This window comes from Mesoplodon densirostris, chromosome 4 (genome assembly GCF_025265405.1).
Source record: "Mesoplodon densirostris isolate mMesDen1 chromosome 4, mMesDen1 primary haplotype, whole genome shotgun sequence".
Taxonomy (NCBI): Eukaryota; Metazoa; Chordata; class Mammalia; order Artiodactyla; family Ziphiidae; genus Mesoplodon; species Mesoplodon densirostris.
This window is the reverse complement of record NC_082664.1, coordinates 174,072,592-174,092,456: the sequence shown is the minus strand read 5'-3', so window position 1 is coordinate 174,092,456 and position 19,865 is coordinate 174,072,592. Positions and strand designations below refer to the sequence as shown.

Genomic DNA, 19,865 nt, shown 5'->3' with positions numbered 1-19,865 from the left:
TTGCACTTTTGAATGTATGCTTAGAGATAGGTGTGGTTAAGAAAGGGATTCCATGAGAAGTTATTATAAGGAATTTGACTTAGTTTGCAGTCAAGGAAAGCTTTCCTGAAAAAGTGATATTTAAGTAGAAATCTAAAGGATGACTAGTTGTTAAATAGGCAGAAGAATTGGTGAGATGGGAATGGGGGGAAAGAAGAGAGGAGGATTCTTCAAAACTGAAGGAAAAGCATGCAAAGAGGTCCTATGAGAAGAGGCACATTAGTTTCCTGTTGCTGCTGTAATATAGCACAAATTTAGTGGCTTAAAACAGCACAGTTTTATTATCTTACAGTTCTGGAAGTAAGAAGCCCAAGATGGGTTTTATGGAACTAAAATCAAGGGGAGAGTCTGTTCCCTCGCCATTTCCAGCTCCTAGAGGCGCCTGCATTCCTTGGCTTGTGGCCCCTTCCTCCATCTTCAAAGCCAGCAGTAGCCAGTCCAATATTTTTCATGGTGTTGTCTCTTTGACTCTCTCTTTTCTGTTTCTCTTTTTCACTTAGGAAACTTGGGCCATTCAGATAATCCAGAATAATCTCTTTATTTTGAAGTCCTTAATTTAATCACATCTGCCAAGTTCCCTTTTCCGTATAAGGTAACGTATTCACAGGTTCCAGGAATTAGGACTGTGGACATCTCTGGGGAGCCATTATTATACCTACCATGAGAGAGATCCTGTTTCATTTAAAAACTGAAAGGTCAGGGTAGGTAGATGCAGAAAGTGAGGAGAAAAGTAGTATTGGATGAGGCTGGGGGGAAGGGGTGGGGTAAGGACCACACTTACATAACATCATAAACCATGTCAGGGTTTTGATCTTTATTCTAAGAACACTGAGAAGCTATAGAAGTGGTGAGAGGTTATATTTGATATTTTAAAATACCCCTCTGGCTACTGGGTAGAAAATATATTTTAAAATAGCAGAGGTTCACAAAAAAGATGATGGCACAGCAAGAAAAGATATTCAGATGATTAAGATTATTACTCAGATTACTGAAGTCATTTCAGGCTTTCACTTTGTAACTGGGTGATTCTATGACTTTGGTTAAATACCTGCCTGGTAGGTCAACCAGGAAGATTAAATGTTACAATGTACAACATGCCATTTATACAGGAACAGTACCAGGCATGATAAACAGTCTTTGTATTATTATATTGCTTCTATTATTAATTACTGTGTATAACTCTATGCTAGTAAATTAGAAAACTTAAGTAATATGGATAATTGTATGGAAAAATAAAAATGAGGGCTTCCCTGGTGGTGCAGTGGTTGAAAGTCCGCCTGCCGATGCAGGGGACACGGGTTCGTGCCCCGGTCCGGGAAGATCCCACATGCCGCGGAGTGGCTGGGCCCATGAGCCACGGCTGCTGAGCCTGCGCAGCCGGAGCCTGTGCTCCACAACGGGAGAGGCCACAACAGTGAGAGGCCCACGTACAGCAAAAAAAAAAAAAAAAAGAAAGAAAAAGAAAAATGATTATACCTAAATACATTTCTATCTTAAGGAGAAATATAAAATGTAATTCGAGAAGTAGAAAACCCGGATAGATTAAGAACGCTTGTAAACAGTGAGTCAGGAAAGATGATCAGAAAATGAAGTAATGCAGGGGCAGGATCCAAATCATGTCGGGCCTTGAAGGCCATCCTAAGGACTTTGGCTTTTACTGTAAGGAAAATGAGAAACCCTTTCAGAGTTTTGAGGAGAGGAATGCCATGGTCTAAGTTTGGCATTCAAACTGGTTGATATTTTGAAGATAGACAGATCGTAGGGGGTAAGCATGGAAGAAGAGATGTGGCAATAACTCAGAAGACAGTGACTGTGGTTTAGGCCAGGGCAGTAACAGTGAACTGGTGGGGAGTGGCTGGATCTTTGCTATGTTTTGAATGGTTTTCTGATGGATGTGAGAGAAAGAGAGTTGTTAAGGATGACTCCCAGGTGTTGGGCCTGAGTAACCAGAAGGATACAGTTGCCGCCAATGGAGATAGAGAGACGGGCTGACTTTGGGAGGTCAGTATCTCAGTTAGGAACATGACAGGGAATTCTACTGGACCTTCCAATGAAGCTGTCAGGTAAGCAGTTGAAAGTGAGTTTGGAGCTTGGGGGAAAAGTCTAGGCGGGAGATAATAAACTTAGGAGTCATTGTCAATTCAACAACATTTAAAGCTTCTGAGGCTAGACGAGATCCCAAGGGAGAATGTAGACTGAGAAAAGCTACAAGGACTAGTCCTGAGACACTCAAGTAGTAAAAAGTGGGAAAGAAGATTAAGAATCAGCAAAGAAGGCTGAAATGGAGCAGTTAGTGAGGTAAGGGGAAACCCAAAAAGAATTTGGTGCCCTGGAAGGCCTACCTTTTCCTCGTCTAACATCTATTCATCTTTCAGATCTTGGTCAAGTGATATTTTATTCCCCAGACTTGGTTAGAGACACAGCATGGCTTCCATATGTGAGCTCACTTAAGCAGTTAACACTTCTCACAAATTTGGGAAGAAAAGAATAATTAGCTCCATTTTACGAGAGGAAACCAAGGTTAGTTTAAAAATGCTAATCAACTTGTCTAAGGTCACCCAATAGGTAAGAGCCAGGATTTAAATATCTGTAAAGCCCTTGTTTATATATCTACCATATATCTACATCTACATTGTATACAATATAGATATAGGTATACAAACTTGCATAAAGATATAGAAATATATATAAGCATATATACATATAGTATATAGTATATATAATATAGTACACGTATATAGCAAAATAAAATGGGTATTTTTAAAATGCAATTATAAAAATATGTTACTTACCGGAAAGTAGAGAAGCAGAGACCCAAAAAGGATTGTTTCCAACAGGATAAGGCCCGATGCCCTGATGCTCTAAAAACAACAAAAATAAAAATGTCAATGTAAATTGACATTTCTAGGCATGGAAGAATTTAAGCTCTTGTGACAATGCCTCAAGCAGAACAACATTCTTTGGTGGGGGGAAATAACCAGAAATTGGCTTATATTTCAGACCGGTGGACTTAACTGAAACATGCAATAAGACTCACTATAAAGGTGGTGGTAGACTTAATGATATTGCCAGTGGCTTCATGGAATTTTGTTGTCTAAAATTTGAATCACTGAACTGAGAACACTATTCAGAAGATCCTTCCAATCTAAGAAATTCACAGACACAGAAAGTCTTGCCTGTATTGCTGAAACATCAGCCACAAATGCATTTCTTTTTTTTTTTCAAAAAGGATATTCTTTTAATTTGATTTTTTAATTGAAGTATAGGTGATTTACAATATTGTTAGTTTCAAGTGTACAGCAAAGTGATTCACTTACATATATTTTCAGATTTTCCATTACAGGTTATTACAAGATAGTAACTATAGTTCCCTGTGTTACACAGTAAATCATTGTTGCTTATCTATTTTATGTATAGTAGTATGTACCTGTTAACTCCATACTCCTAACTTATCTCTCCCCCTCCTCCCTTTCCCCCTTTGGTAACCGTAAGTTTGTTTTCTATCTGTGAGTTTGTTTTGTATATAGACTCATTTGTATTATTTTTTAGATTCCACATATAAGTAATATCATATATTTGTCTTTCTATGACTTACACCACTTAGTATGATATTCTCTAGGTCCATCCATGTTGCTGCAAATGGCAACATTTCATTCTTTTTAATGGTTGAGTAATATTCCATTGTATATATACTATATCTTCTTAAACCAATTGTCTGTTGATGGGCACTTGGGTTGTTTCCATGTCTTGGCTATTGTAAATAGTGCTCCTATAAACACTGGGGTGCATATATCTTTTTGAATTAGTTTCTTTTCTGGATACATGCCCAGGAGTGGGATTGCTGGACCATGTGGTAGCTCTATTTTTAGTTTAAGGAACCTGGATACTGTTTTCCATAGTGGCTGCATCAATTTATATTCCCACCAACAGTGTAGGAACATTCCCTTTTCTCCACACCCTCTCCAGCATGTGTTCCTTGTAGACTCTCTGATGATGGCCATTCTGACTAGTGTGAGGTGAGACTTCCACAAATGCATTTTTGAATGCTATCCCTAAGCCATTTCACAAATACCTGAGCAATGGTTTCAGTGGATAAAACAAAAATATGTACAAGGTTTTAGCATCTCAGTGGTACATCTTGCACCATGTCAAAACATCGTTCCCAAAACTCATTAACAGAGCTTCACTATTTAAATAACATAAATCACATTTAAAACAGAGGTATCTCACTTTATGAAATGCCTAAATTATTAACTCAAAATTCAAAAGAATAAGTTGATTTTTAAATAAGCTTCCTGATTATTTAAAGTTTGCTAAGCATAAATATATTCAATAATCTTAAGATATTTTGTTAGACTCAAAACAGTATTCTCTTCCCAAAGCAAAATGCTTAGAGCTGTGACAAGAAATGAAAGACCAAACTATCAATCTTATTTAGAATAATAAATTTTGCTTTGATGAGTTCAAATATCAATATAGAGTAAACATATCGGTTAAGAATACAAACACAAAAACAGGTTGTTCTAGAACACCAGTGTTTTCACTCAATGCAACGTAAAATGTAAACACAAATTACACCTGGTGTAAATATGATATCTTAACAGGGAAATACTTTTAAGTAGTTCAATTAATTTTGCAACCACAAAAAGACAGTGAAATGCTAAACCACAAGTCCATTACATTAAAAACAAAAAAAGTGTCAGATAACCGGACAGCCAGGGAAAGAAAATTCTAATTCCTCTTGAAAACACTGGGAGGACATTGCTAGACACAGAGGAATACTTTGTGTAATCCCTCAAAACAACTCAGCGTCTTCATTAATCTAAGAATTTGGGAACAGAGAAACAAGTTTAGTCAGTGAACAGACTTGATTATTCGAGTGGCTTCTCCCTTTTGGTCATTATTTTAGCTAGCAGATGCTCTTAGTGAAAAGAAAACTTCTATCAGCAAGACTTTAAATGGGTTTTGGCTGGCAGAATTTCCAACACGGCAAATTACATTCATACCTAATTATGAATACTCCATAGTTTAGTTTTTAAACTTTCTCCAAAATGACACTAACTTAGAGTGAGTCCAAAATATAATGCAAGACTGCCTATAAAAAAAAAGTCTATGCAATATTGTTTGAAAACAAGGGATATAAAAAGAAGCTGCAAGACTTAATGGAAAAGACAGACTTTGCAGTTAACGTCATCTCAGTTTGAATTATGAAACAACCACTTTAGTCAGGTGACCTTGAACTTCAATGGCCTCACCTGTAAAATGGGTATCCTCATCTTTGCCTTATTAAACCTGACATCTTTGATAAAATATAAAGTATATAAAAATGGCTGGCATCTTGCCTGATATGTAATAAGTAGGCATGCATTCCTTAAGGTAGAAAACAGCAGCAGGATCATGAATTTGAAAACCACAGAGGTATATGTAAGTAGCTGTGAACATTTTTTTTAAAGTTTGGGGTCCAAAATGACCCCAGAGGAGCAAAAGCCTGGTGGTAGGGAACACAGAAGTTCTTTGTTTAGGGCCACTGGGCTCTTAGCTATGTTACAACCATCACTACCACATAAAAATAGTTGCAGTGGTGCATGCTGTTACATATTCTCAGAGCAAATAATGTGTCTCCTTTTCATTTGGACATGCCGAGCTCTTCATACCTCATTGCCTTCCTCCTGGTTGAGTAGAGGAGCCCCAGGATTTCAAATTATAAACTGGAACTCTGACACATGGTTCCATAATCAAATGTAAGCCCTGTTCAAAATCTGTGCTTTTTCTCTCAAAATATGCTTGGGCTGAGTTGGCTCATGGCCTCACAGAATGAGCAGGTACCTAATAGGTGGGACTTCAGGGACAAAGAAGAAATCTCATGCTCCCTAAACATTTCCACACTGTCTTACTGGTACTGGAAGTTCTTTTAACTGGAACAAAGCGTTCTATTTTGTACTTGGTGCTAACAATTAATATACGTGTTGTAAGTAACACACTGACTTACGTTCAAAGTGAAGGATAGGAATCCTTTCCTTAAGGTCTAAGTGATAGGATGAGAAAGGAGAGAGGAGGGACTGAAAAACAAAGATGGATGAAAAAGATAATGCACAAAATAATAGAGGCCAAGAAAAAAATTTCATCCCCTTCACAATTTTGCCTGAGATAGAAATGGTAGTATGAAACTCTTTTTAACCAGAGCTGCTAACTGGAAAACGCTTGAAAAACTTTCTTGAAAAATGATCAACAATACAAAGTATGGTACTATTTATATAAAACACATACATACAAAGCAACACCATATGTTTTCTGTGTGTGTGTGTGTGTGTGTGTGTGTATATAAAATCCAGGTCTGGAAGATATATACCAAACTGATAACAATGTATTTTATTTCCTGGAGAAGTAGATTTGAGGATAGATCAACTTATCTGGAAATACTTTACTTTCTTTGGAGATGTAGTCATATACTGCTGTGTAACATACATTTTAATAATTAAATAAATAAAATTAAAGAAAAATCATCTAAGATGTGTCAACTCAACTATTAGAAAGTTCCACCATTAGGTATCACAATATGCAAAGAATTCTAAACAAAGCCCTTCCTAACTAATATCTACTTAATAAATTTTATTCAGTACTGACAACATGCATAAAATGATCCAACAATGTATGTACGACACTTATAGGTGAATATAAACCTGGGGGAGCTACTGACCCTAATTCTCTGGCTTAGACTCCACACAGCCTAATAAATATCATTCCAGAGTTTACAAAAGAGGAGAGTAGATTCTACCTTACTCCACCCCATCCCGCTTTCCCCAGTTCTTAAATTTCAGAACTGACTGATGAGGATTTACAGCAGCCAGATATCAAACCTGGAGACAAAAAAGAAGGGCTAATCTTACTACACCAATTTTATAAAATTATGTCAAAGTCAGTATCTAAATTCCATAATCTCCAGATGTAAAGTACAGAGGCATAATATGCAGCACAGCTTGTCACAGAATTTGCCTAGGATTTGTCTAGGATGTAAGCACCCAGAGGAAGCTAACTTACTGGAAGTAATAAGACGATAAGAATGCTAAAGTCTGAAATTCTAAAAGTAATTAAAATAGTTTGTCATTATTTCCTTGATCCTATAGGGACTAACTACTTCATTTATATTTTTTAAACATTTTTCACCACTGGGGAAATTAATGTATATCTTGCTAAAACAGTGTAGCTATTTTTGAACACAGCTGATATCTTCAGCCTTGCAGCAATTAAAGTTTCTTTCTACTACAAAAGGAACCTCTAAGCCTGAAGACGTTTTTATACAGCTGGATCTTAGCATGTACGATGAAAATATAAGAAAGCAAGAGAATTAGATTCTGAAAAGAATGAACTAGCATAGGTTTGGATGATAAACCAGGATTCTGTAACTCTACATCGTTTACAAAAAGAATTGCCACTCTGGCAGAACATTCTCATGAGCTGCACTTTTTCTTTTAATTCTTCTATTTCTGTAGAGAAAACCATGGACAGAGAGATTACAAATGAAACCTGACAACCACCTGATGAAATAATTACACAACAGTATATTAGAGGCAAGATATCCTGAAAAGAATCCTGACACTGAGAGGTAAGAGGATACTATTTTCAATAATTTTATTTACAATTATATAAAGGGATAAGAACAGACTCATCCAGTTTGACAGACTACATGAAATCAGTTTGTCTTGAGAAGATCTGTGATGAAACACTGAAAAACCAGTCAGATTTAGAAAAATGTGTCAAGGAACAATTGCTCAAAATGTGGTTAGTTAAAAATCAATAACAGGTTTTCAGAAGAATTCTCAGGAGTAAAAAAGGTATAAAAAAGCAGAATATGGTCAGGATAGAGATTCCCAAAGTGAAGTATAAATAACTCAGAGAATTATAAATTTGTGGAATGAACACATGGGCTTTGTTTGCAGACAGTTCAGAATCTCAGCATTGGCGGCTCACTAGTAGTGTGACCCTGGGCAAGCTGCTTGACCTTCTGAGCTTCACTTTCTTCATTTATAAAATGGGTGTAATAATGCCCACCATGAAGTACTGCTGTAAAGATTAGTAATCATGCTGCCCGGCACAGAGCAGGCTCTCAGTCAATCGACATGGATAATCTTTCATGGGCAGACAGATGAGGTGGTGTCAACATATCTAAGCTCACTCAGCCAACGAGTAACAGAACAAGGTCCCATCATCCACCGCTGCTGGTCCCAAGTCAGGGCGACTTCCTCTGTACATCCAATCTGTCCCTCAGTCACCTTCTTACCCAAAGGAACAGAACTGAATGTAATACTACAATAAAAAAAATATGTAGCATTATTAGAGTATTTAAAAATAAACTACAACTAAGGAATTTGGTTCAGATATTAGTTTTTAAAGTTGCTAGTCAATTTAGGGCTTCCCTGGTGGTGCAGTGGTTAAGAATCCACCTGCCAATGCAGAGGACACAGGTTCAAGCCCTGGTCCGGGAAAATCCCACATGCCGCAGAGCAACAAAGCCCGTGGGCCACAGCTACTGAAGCCCGTGTGCCTAGAGCCCGTGCTCTGCAGCAAGAGAAGCCACCGCAATGAGAAGCCCGCGCACCGCAACAAAGAGCAGCCGCCACAAGCCGTAACTAGAGAAAGCCCACGCGTGGCAACAAAGACCCAACTCAGCCAAAAATAAATAAAATAAAATGATTAATTAATTAATAATAAAAAAAGTTGCTAGGCGATTTAAAATTCCTGACAGTTTTATGTGAAACATTGAAACAAATTGTCCCATGGCCTTAATTAGGAATCCTTTTATATTTCTAAAACTTCATAAGAAAGCTCATTTTTGTATGATATGGTAATTTGCAATGGTGTTGTTTAAGACCTTTTAGAAAAATAAGTTTATCCAAAAATAAAACTCAGAGTAACGTATACATAGTTTCATATTCTTTAAAACAGTACAGCACACTAAGAAAAAAGTCAATGATATTTTATATATGTGAAATAAAAAACAACCAGTCATGCATTGTTAGTTATGGTTCACCATGCATTGCTGGGCAGAAACGTCTCCTGGTTGCTTTGCAGGATTTAGTGAGATGCTTGCCTTGTTCCCCCTTTGCTTTGTTTCAGATGATGTGGACACCTAGAAGTGTCTCATCTTTTAGGAGTTCAGTGCCTGATTTTATAACGCAAAGTGGTTGACTCTCACTGCCGTTGCAGAGATGCAGAATAACTAGGCTGTATGAGAAGGAACATTTTGGATCACCTTTACTCAGCCAGGGTCACCCGTCTGTGCTTATGACCAAAGCAACTTAAATGCCAAAGCACTTCCTATTAGACTTTGGCATTCCCGCACTCAGCCTCCCCAGCAAGATGCCATTGGAATGCATTCCCAAAATGCAGACGATTATGTCCTGATTTGTCCTCATTTTTCCCACAGCTTCTTCGCAAAAATAGCTGCTACTTCTCTATAATCTATTTGCAACCTCCTATTCCCTTTTTTCAATACTAATAAATAGAGTAATTCATACTTCACAAAATGGAGATGAATTCTCTCAAGTGTCAAAAAATCACACCGAAGTGAATGGTACAGACCAAAATATTACAAAAAGAATCTTGCCTTGAGAAGGATTACTTAAGTAAAGTGGCACAAAATTATTGAAACAAAATATGTCATTTGCTTAGTCTTCTATTATTGATTAAAAGCTATTGAGTAATGGATATATTTTCAAATAAAAAGTAGATCACTGAAAAAACAAATTACCCCTCATGAAAATGGAATGGAATGATAATAATTAAAACATAAAGTATTAAGTACTTTAAAACTTGATATTAATGAGACAAAACACTTTACTTTTTCAAAAATCAATCTTAGTTATACTGAGGCAAACTCAAATATCATCTAGTCTGACACCAATCATTTTTTTAAACTTAAGTATATTTTATACCCAGAGAAATTCAAGAGATGACATTTTTTGCTCAGTTTCACCTGATTGCTAAGTAGCAACAAATCTAAGCAATCTTTCTTCATCATTTGAGCTTTCTAATCTCAGAATTTTTTTTTAATTTGGTATGTTGAACACTGTGATCTATAAGGTGACTACTTTAAAATACTACTGCTCACACACAGGCAATAGGGCCCATTAGATGTTAGCTGGACAACATCAACTCTCCTCAGGCTTCTTAAATGGGGGAAAAAAATGTGAGAACAGAAACAGAATTGCTTAGAACTGTTAAGCTTGTCTTTAACACATTGTCTATCTTCTATAGCATGTTTGGAAGTGCATGGAATGACTAGACAGAGTGTAAAATGAAGAGATATTTCATACTGTGTTTGATATTTGGAGATGGTCTAACAAAAAGTTCCATTCAGATAAGACATTTACAAATGTACAAAGAAATATGATGAGCATTTTGGTAGATAAACAAATAGATGATTTAATGTGGAGTAAGAGATGCCCCCTACTTGCAAGAAGAGTAAGCGGTTCAGAAATTTAAAATAGCAGTATTATATCTGACAGGCAAAAACAAAGGCAGATTATAAAGGGTTGTGGGAAAATGACTGCTACTTAGATGCAAAGATGATAGAAACAGGAATTCGAAACTCTATCTCTAAAATAGTATAAATATTTCTAGATTAGATGGAGTAAATTGGATTCTGATTTTTGTCAAACTTGGGTGCATTAAGAAGATCTGTTAAATGGGTATTATGAAATTCAGTTCACATGGACTGTATCACTCTTAAACTTGTTTAGTAAAAGACAAAGTGGAAAAAATGGGAGTCATATTAATTAACATCCTGTTTACATTGTGATTGTCAATTCTAACCATTTGTTTCACTAAATTCTGCTACTTCGGTTAGTCTTAATGTTTATTAGCAAGTCATAACATATTTACAATTAATAATTATCTTGATATTTTAAAGTTTTATATTTTATATTATGAACATGGTTCAGGAAAGATTTTCAAATAATAAATTCATGTTTTAATTAGAAATAGATGCTAACCCTTTAATATAGAATACAAAAAGGTCACACTAACTGAGGGTTATTTTAATTAGTCTTCTCTCTTCTCTTTGTTGGATCCTACTTAGTTATTCTTTGCTCTAAAATATATTATACAAATGCATTTGAATTAGACTATCAAATCAAAAAGATACAAGAGAAATAATTAAGTACAAGCAGAAATTTGACAGTAGAGAATCACTGAAAAGTTAAAACAATGTTATAAAACCAAAATTTAGAAAAAAGTTTTACAATGTAATAGATTTTTTAAAAAGCAATTGTGTTTAACCTCATTGAAAGATGAACTATTACTAAAGCAGTTTTCTATAAATAATCAATATTTGAAGCTTTTTAAAATAATGACTCCAAATCTGTATCTTCAGCCTAAGCCTCTTTCTGGAGCTCCAGAGCCATATTTTCAGTTGGCTATAAAACAGTTCTACCTGAATAACCCATAGGCACCTCAAACTCAAGATTTCAAAAACTAAATTTTTCCATTTTGCAATCTGCTTTTCTCTTCATGTTTCCCATCCTGGTTAATGGTAATCAATTGCCTATTTTGTAGTCAAACTATCTAAAATCTACATCTATAGGCTAGAAATAAAAGTGGATTTTATGAAATATTCCCGGTTTTACTTTTGGTATTTTCCAGAACCCCCTCCAAATTTTGTTGACCAACTGTTTCCCTGAGTAAATGAGTGAGAAGGTAATGCATGCTGATGCACACTCAAGTGGAGAGAAAATCCTTCACTTTTAATCCATGGGCTCCTCTTCAACTTAGAGGGTAAGTTAAATGGTCAAAATCTTAAGAAGAGGAGGTAGGAGGGAGAAGGAGAGAGGAGGGAAATAGAAGAAACCGTCAATGTAGGATCAATTCTTGGACCAGGCGGTGAAATGGGGGCAGGCAGAGCGGACTCAGGCATGGGTGGGGTCATTGTCCTCTCAGCTTCCTCAGAGACACCTGCCTCTGTATTCACTCTTGTCTTCATCTCCATCACTTCAATCAATTCTGTCATCTCATCCAGGCCTGCCCTCTTCAAGTTAGGCATACATTTCAAAGGAATTCCCTTATTTCTCCTAATCCCCAACTTCTAATTTCTTCTGGGCCTTAATCTTACCCACCTTCTTTAAATAAAAGGGATACAATAAATGCCAATTAGGGTGTTAGTGATTAATAGTAGTTTAATGGTTGCTCCTCCAGGTAGGATTTGGAAGACAAAGTAGATGGCCAACACTTAAAACCTAAAGGCAAAAAGACCTTGAACTCTGCAAGTTAAGAGCAAGGCTCTCAGCACAGTGGGCCTCCTGGTGCCCCCAAACCTCGCTGTCTATGACCGTTTCCTCAGAGACTGTTCCTATAGGGAAGCAAACCAAGGTATCTACGTTCAGTCAGAAACTGGAATGCAGAGGCTCCTTTTAGGAATAAGAGGGACCCCATCATCCTCATCTTCTGTTGAAGATTTTTTAAAGAAGAAATTCATATTTCAAAAAAGTCTTTTCTTCCCAGTTGCGCATTTAAATTCCATTAAAAGCCAGTCTATCTCACCATAACTACACACATCTGTGCCTCAGAAAATCCCCTAAGCCTTTGTTGAGGGCAAGCTAGGCGAGTAGGTTTGCTTCCCTTTATTCTTTCTGTCTTTGAAGCAGAAGTTTGTATAATAAGGAAGGTGCCTCTGAAATCCAGCTTTCATCATGTGACAGGTTTCACAACATGCTGTGTAGGTGTGATTTTAAGGTCCAGAAGAGCAGCTTCCTTCCGCCCCCATGAATATAATCCACTTACTATGGTTTTCTCTTTGTTTCTTTTTTGACCACATCTTTAAGACCATGAAGGAAGTATAAATGCATAAATTCTGGGAATGAAAAAGCCAACTCTGGGGAAAGGGAGTAAATCCACAACCACTGTACTGGGTAAAAGAGAGACCTGAAATTGTACCTAGTATTGCTAATTTTCTCATTCAGTGGCATTTTTCCCAAAGACACCTCTGACTTTAACAAAATGTTGATAATAAAAGTGGTAATAAGTAACAACAGTGACAACATTATGTAACAAATGATGACAATCGAATTTCTGTGCCAGCCATTATCCTAGGCACTTTACATTAATTAATCCTCACAAAAACATTTAACCCTCATGACAAATAGTAGGTACTATTATTATCCCCACTTTATAAATGAGGAGGCCGAGGTTTAAAGAGGCTAAAAAACTTGCCCAGGGAAATTGACAAAACTGACATTATATAATGGTATCACTCAACCTTGCCCCTATCACTTTCAAAATCCAACTTTTAAAGCTGTCATTTAAAATAGCAATGGATAGCAGCTCCTGAAGCAACCTTTACTAACCTCCACTGAAATATAAAGACACATGTGAAATGGAAAATCACAGCCCTGTTGTGAACAGGAAATTCAAAGCAGAAATACAAATTGAAATAAAAATGAGAAAAAAGTACTCACTCTCACAAGTAACTGGGAAATGTAAATTTAAAATATATCATTTTTAATCCATCAGATTCAAAAAGTTAAAAACAATGATAATATCAATTACTGGTTAGAATGCTAGAAAATGGGCACTTTCATGCTGATAGAAATATAAAATGATGAAGCCTTTGATTAAGCAGTTTTGAAGTATCTATCAAAATTTTAAGTGTCTATACTTGATTATACCAACAACTCCACAACTAGGGGGTTTATCCTTAAGGATTACTTGCATGTTTGCACAAAAATATATGCACAAGAATGTTTACCAAAGAACTATTGGTATAATACCTAGTTAAAAAGTTGGAACAATTGGAATATCCATCAGTAACAGAGAATATACAAATTATGGTTCACCCACATGCCATGCTATTATGAAGCTATTTAAAAAATGAAAAAGATACATATGTACAGGCAGAGAAAGAATTCCAGGGACTTTTTAGAAATAATTTTTAAATAGAAAAGCTATGTTAGTGAAAGGCATGGTATGAGTGTACATGCAGGGATCAAACTCTTTTGATGGATGGTACATATTTTCTGGGAAGAGAAGTAGAAGTGAGACGAAACATACTTTCATTACTGCTTTTATATCTTTCTTTATGTGTTAATTTTGTACAACAATGTATTCATTTATTATTTAAGTAATAACCAACTAAATATCCTAAATGCCAAAAAAGGAAGGAAAGAAGAAAGAAGAGAAGGGATGAATGGAGGGAGATAGGCAGATACTCAGAATAGGTAAAAAATGATGAAACACAACCAAATTAGAGTCTGTCTACAAGAGACTTAACCACAAGCTTCAAAAGGAGAGGTATTCAAAAATCATCTCCAGGGTCTGGCATGTAGTAAGCATTTATATTTATGGGGGAAGAAAGCAAGATAGTGAAGATAGAGAAGAAGAAAAAAATGGAAAAAGTTAAGTCCAGAGAAAAAGGGAATAAACAAAAATTTATCATGTAAAAAAAAATTCACAACGCCAATATCTGCCATGGTAAAATTTCAGGTGAAAAAGCATGGAAAAGTGAAAAAAAGGACATTTAATATCAGTCATTGTTATCACATTCTTGCAAGCTGTAACAGTCAAAATCCTGAATCAGGTGAGAGGCCTGGACCTCGTGGCCTTGCTTCCCCTTCAGCCCCGTCCAGCACCCCTGTCCCCTGCGCTCACTATGCTTCAGCCAACCTGGCCACTTTTCAGTTCTAAGATGCAGCTTCTCCCCACCTTAGCGCTGTCAGAGTGCATCCTGTTCCCTCACCTTTGCCTGTTTCCACCGCCCTCCCTAACCCTCAGTTGGCTCACATCAACTCATTCCTCAGGTCTTACTTTCACTGACTTTTCACACAATATAGGGTTTTTTAAGTGTCTTCACTGTTACACACCAGGCGGTAGACACAGGAGTTTCACAGAACTACCCAAACTGGGTAAGTTTCCATGTTCTGTGCTCATCACACAGAGTGCCTCCATGAGTGGAACACTTATCACAACTGAAATTAATGTGGAAAGCAACATTCGTGAGCATCACTTCCTAACAGAAAGAACATCTATAGTGGTGAGGAAGGAATTCTTCTTAAGCAGGCAAACGATAAGGACACCTGATAGCAACCGTGGGATTTTAAATTATTCTGGAATTTCTGTTAAATACAATGAGCTATAAAGACTGCAAATGAGACAATGAGACAACAGTGTGATCTGGCAGGAAGTTGCCCCAAGGAAGTAATCTGAATCACACACAAGATTTAGTTATAAGAATGCTTCAAATCCAAAAATGGGCAGAAGACCTAAATAGACATTTCTCCAAAGAAGATATACAGATTGCCAACAAACACATGAAAGGATGCTCAACATCACTCATCATTAGAGAAATGCAAATCAAAACTACAATGAGATATCATCTCACACCAGTCAGAATGGCCATCATCAAAAAATCTACAAACAATAAATGCTGGAGAGGGTGTGGAGAAAAGGGAACCCTCTTGCACTGCTTGTGGGAATGTAAATTGATACAGCCACTATGGAGAACGGTATGGAGGTTCCTTAAAAAACTAAAACTAGAACTACCATATGACCAAGCAATCCCACTACTGGGCAAATATCCTGAGAAAACCATAATTCAAAAAGAGTCATGTACCAAAATGTTCATAGCAGCCCTATTTACAATAGCCCAAAGATGGAAACAACCTAAGTGTCCATCAACAGATGAATGGATAAAGATGTGGCACATATATACAATGGAATATTAGCTATAAAAAGAAACGAAATTGAGTTATTCGTAGTGAGGTGGATGGAACTAGAGTCTATCATACAGAGTGAAGTAAGTCAGAAAGAGAAAAACAAATACCATATGCTAACACATATATATGGAATCTAAAAAAAAAAAATGGTTCTGATGAACCCAGGGGCAGGACAGGAATAAAGACGCAGACATAGAGAATGGCCTTGAGGACACGGGGAGGGGGAAGGGTGAGCTGGGATGAGGTGAGAGAGTAGCATTGACATACACACTACCACATGTAAAATAGATAGCTAGTGGGAAGCAGCTACACAGCACAGGGAGATCAGCTCAGTGCTTTGTGACCACCTAGAGAGGTGGGACAGGGAGGGTGGGAGGGAGGGAGACACAAGAGGGAGGGGATATGGGGTTATATGTATACATATAGCTGATTCACTTTGTTATACAGCAGAAACTAACACAATATTGTAAAGCAATTATACTCCAATAAAGATGTTTAAAAAAATGTAAAAAAAAAAGAATGTTTCACACACAGTATTATTTATATCGGGACAAAATTAGGGGCAATCCACATCCCAAAAAGTTGACAAATGGTAAAATGAATTATAATATACTCTATAGTGTAATAATATTATGTCATAAAATTCAAGGTTTGGGGGCATATTTAATGACAAAGAGTATAAGATTATAATTTATATATATGAAAATAATTTTATACTAAATGTTTAGAAAACTAAATTGCAGACTTATAGGTAATTTTTACATTATTGCTTTAAATTTTCAGTCTTTTCCAAACTCTGTAAAATATATTGCTTTTACAATACAGAACAGTTTAAAACTCTAATCTCACAGAAAGGTTGAAAAGATTAAAATTATAAAAAGATACCTTCTAAAACTGTTAAAATTAAAGAGACTGACAATACCAAATGTGGAGCGGATTTAGAGCAAGGGGAATTTCCATACATTGCTAATGGGAATATAAAATGGGAATTTCAAACTGTACAACCACTTTGGAAAATGGTTTGGCATCATCTTATGAAAGTTAAAAATACATCTGCCCTGTGACCAAGCAATTCTATTCGTAGGTGAAAGAAAACATTTGATTGCAAAAAAAAAACTTGTATAAGAATGTTCACAGTGGCTACCACCACTGCGCACGTGGGAGCCGTGACTGATAATGAAGTCATACGGAAGCGTCTCCTCATTGATGGAAATGGCACTGGAGATGATGGGGAAATTAATCTGCTAGCGAAAAGTTTCATTAAGTGGTACAACTCTGGATCCCAGGAAGAGGGATACAGCCAGTACCAACGGTATGCTGAGCACACTGTCCCAATGTGAATTTTCAATGGGCAAAAGTTTGCTGGTATATGATATGAATCTCAGAGAAATGGAAAATTATGAAAAAATTTACAAAGAAATAGAAGGTAGTATTGCTGCAGCACATGAAAAAATCGCTGAGTGCAAAAAGCAAATTCTTCAAGCAAAATGAATGCGAAAAGAGAGCCAACAATATGATGCATTGGCAAAAGTGATTCTGTGTCATCCAGACAGGCATGAGACATTAAAGGAACTACAGGCTCTGGGTAAGGAATTAGAGCATCTTTCACATATTAAATGAAGTATTGAGGATAAGCTGGAATTGAGAAGGAAACAGTTTCACGTTCTTCTTAGCACCATCCATGAACTTCAACAAACACTGGAAAATGATAAAAAGCTCTCAGAGGTAGAAGAGGCTCAAGAAACAAGCATGGAAACCAATCCTAAACCACAGACCAACTAATCACTCACCATTCCCAAGGATACTGAAGTAGCAATATGATCTTAGTGTGTTCAGAATTTGTTGTGCTCTTGAGATATTTAAAGTTTTGACAATGAACTACTTTGCCTTTAAATATTAATGCACAGTTCATTCATATTTCTTCACATAAAGGAAGATGACTTCATTATATATTTGTTTATATTGAAATGCCTTTTTTATACTTAAAAGTAGGAAGCAACATTCAAAAATGTTTAATAAAATGCTTTCAAGTCAAAAAACCAAAAAGAATGTTCACAGCAACTTGATTTATAATAATCAAAAAGGAGAACAACACAAATATCCATCCAACAGGAAAATGAATAAACAAATTATAATAATATTCTTACAATGAAATACCACTCAGAAATAGAAGGGGAAAAGTGCTGATTCACACAGCCAATATGAATCTCAAAGATTATACAGTATACATTAAAGAAGCCAGATACAAAAGACAACACATTGCATGATTCCATTTATATGGAGTTCTAGAACAGACAAAACTAATCTACAGTGATAGAAATCTGAGAGGGAGGTGTGGGGATTGACTGGGAAAGGGCAAGAGACAACTCTCTGGGGAGAATGGAAACTTCTACATCTTGATAAAGGCACAGATTACATGGGTGTATGCATTTGTCAAACACAGTGCACTGTACAATTAATATTAATGCATTTCACTCTATGTAAATTGTACCTTCATAAAAATAAATAAATAACAAAGGATTTGAAACTCACATTAAGGTGGATAAAGATAAAAATCAACAGACCTTTTATTACCCCTCAAATCTCATGAAATTGGTGCCACCAATTTGCAAGACATATCACACAAAGGGTAAACTCACAAAGAAAGCAATAGTATATAACTTTCTGGTACTTCTACCATTTGTACCTTCAATTTGTATATTCTACTAATTTACATTTAAGCCAATGACATTCCCATACTTCCCATTCATTTACTTCTATCTGATCACTTTGCAAAGATGGAAGAGAGCCCTACAAGAAAGGGAGCAAGAAATTGACAGGAAGCTCAGAGTTCTCTACCCACACTCCAAGAAACAGGAATATCACACATAGGGTGGTAATTAAACATGTAACCTGTTAAGGAGAAGTGGTACATATATGCAATGGAATATTACTCAGCCATAAAAAAGAATGAAATGATGCCATTTGCAGCAACATGGATAGACTCAGAGATTATCATACTAAGTGAAGTAAGTCAGACAGAGAAAGACAAATGCCATATCACTTATATGTGGAATCTAAAAAATGATACAAATGAACTTATTTACAAAACAGAAATAGACTCACAACATAGAAGACAAACTTATGGTTACCACAGGGGAAAGACAGGGCGGGGGATAAACCCTCGTTTATAAACCAGGAGGTTGGGATTAACATACACACTACTATATATAAAATAGATAATCAACAAGGACCTACTGAATAGCACAGGGAACTATACTCATTACTCTGTAATAACCTATATTGGAAAAGAATCTGAGAAAGAATAGATATATGTATAACTATATCACTTTGCTGTACATCTGAAACTAACACAACATTGTAAATCAACTATATTCCAATATAAAATAAAAATTTAAAAAATAGGTAAGCTCTGAAGTCTTTATGATCTGAGTTTTGCTTACTGGCTCAGTGTCTTTGGGTAAACTTTTTTAGTATTAGTTTATTCTATTTATTCTATTATTATTCTAATAAATATTCTATTATTTATTCTATTCAATAAGATCTATTAAAAATTCAAATTAAATTCAATTCTTCAAGAATACACTATTTACAGGAAAATGTACCATAACTATATAAAACTATATGCCTGCTAATTTCTCTTTGCACACAAAAAATTATTTTGAAAATAGTGTCTAGAAATCTATTGCTAAGTTCTGATTCTGTTCTTCTTAGGTATAAACAATTTTGTCATTCAATGAGTTCCTGAATTCATTTCTGATATGAGTAAGTTTTTGCTAATATATTTCAATTATGTTTAAATTTGAAATAACATTTTGTATGGCCTTTCAAAAATCACTTTTTTTCTGGCCTCAGAAAATGCCTTTTTCCAAAAGGGCACTATAAAAACAGAGCAACAAAAACCCCATTTGCTATTATTAAAACTGACAGAAGATTTTGTTGTATTATCATCCCTATTTTATCTACCAACTTAAAATATCACTACAAATACAAAAAAAGTTGCTTATTTGTCTTATAAGAACAAAATGTATCTATTTGCTGGTAAACATTCAGGTCAATTCACAGGAGAATCTGTTCATATTACCTACTTGTTTACAAGTGGTTTTGGCAGACACATTTTTATAG

At 35.9% G+C, this 19,865-nt stretch overlaps 1 protein-coding gene and 1 pseudogene across 1 annotated transcript in view; one reads left to right on the top strand and one right to left on the bottom strand.

Annotated features, from left to right (window-relative positions):
• The window catches only part of GPR158 (G protein-coupled receptor 158), a 308,287-nt gene that overhangs the window by 100,955 nt on the left and 187,467 nt on the right, over positions 1–19,865 (bottom strand). Inside the window, exon 5 of the mRNA XM_060095467.1 lies at positions 2,832–2,900. Coding sequence (XP_059951450.1) covers positions 2,832–2,900 — 69 coding nt within the window. The remainder of the gene's footprint in view (positions 1–2,831; positions 2,901–19,865) is intronic.
• Positions 16,868–17,522, top strand: LOC132489263 (THO complex subunit 7 homolog; annotated as a pseudogene).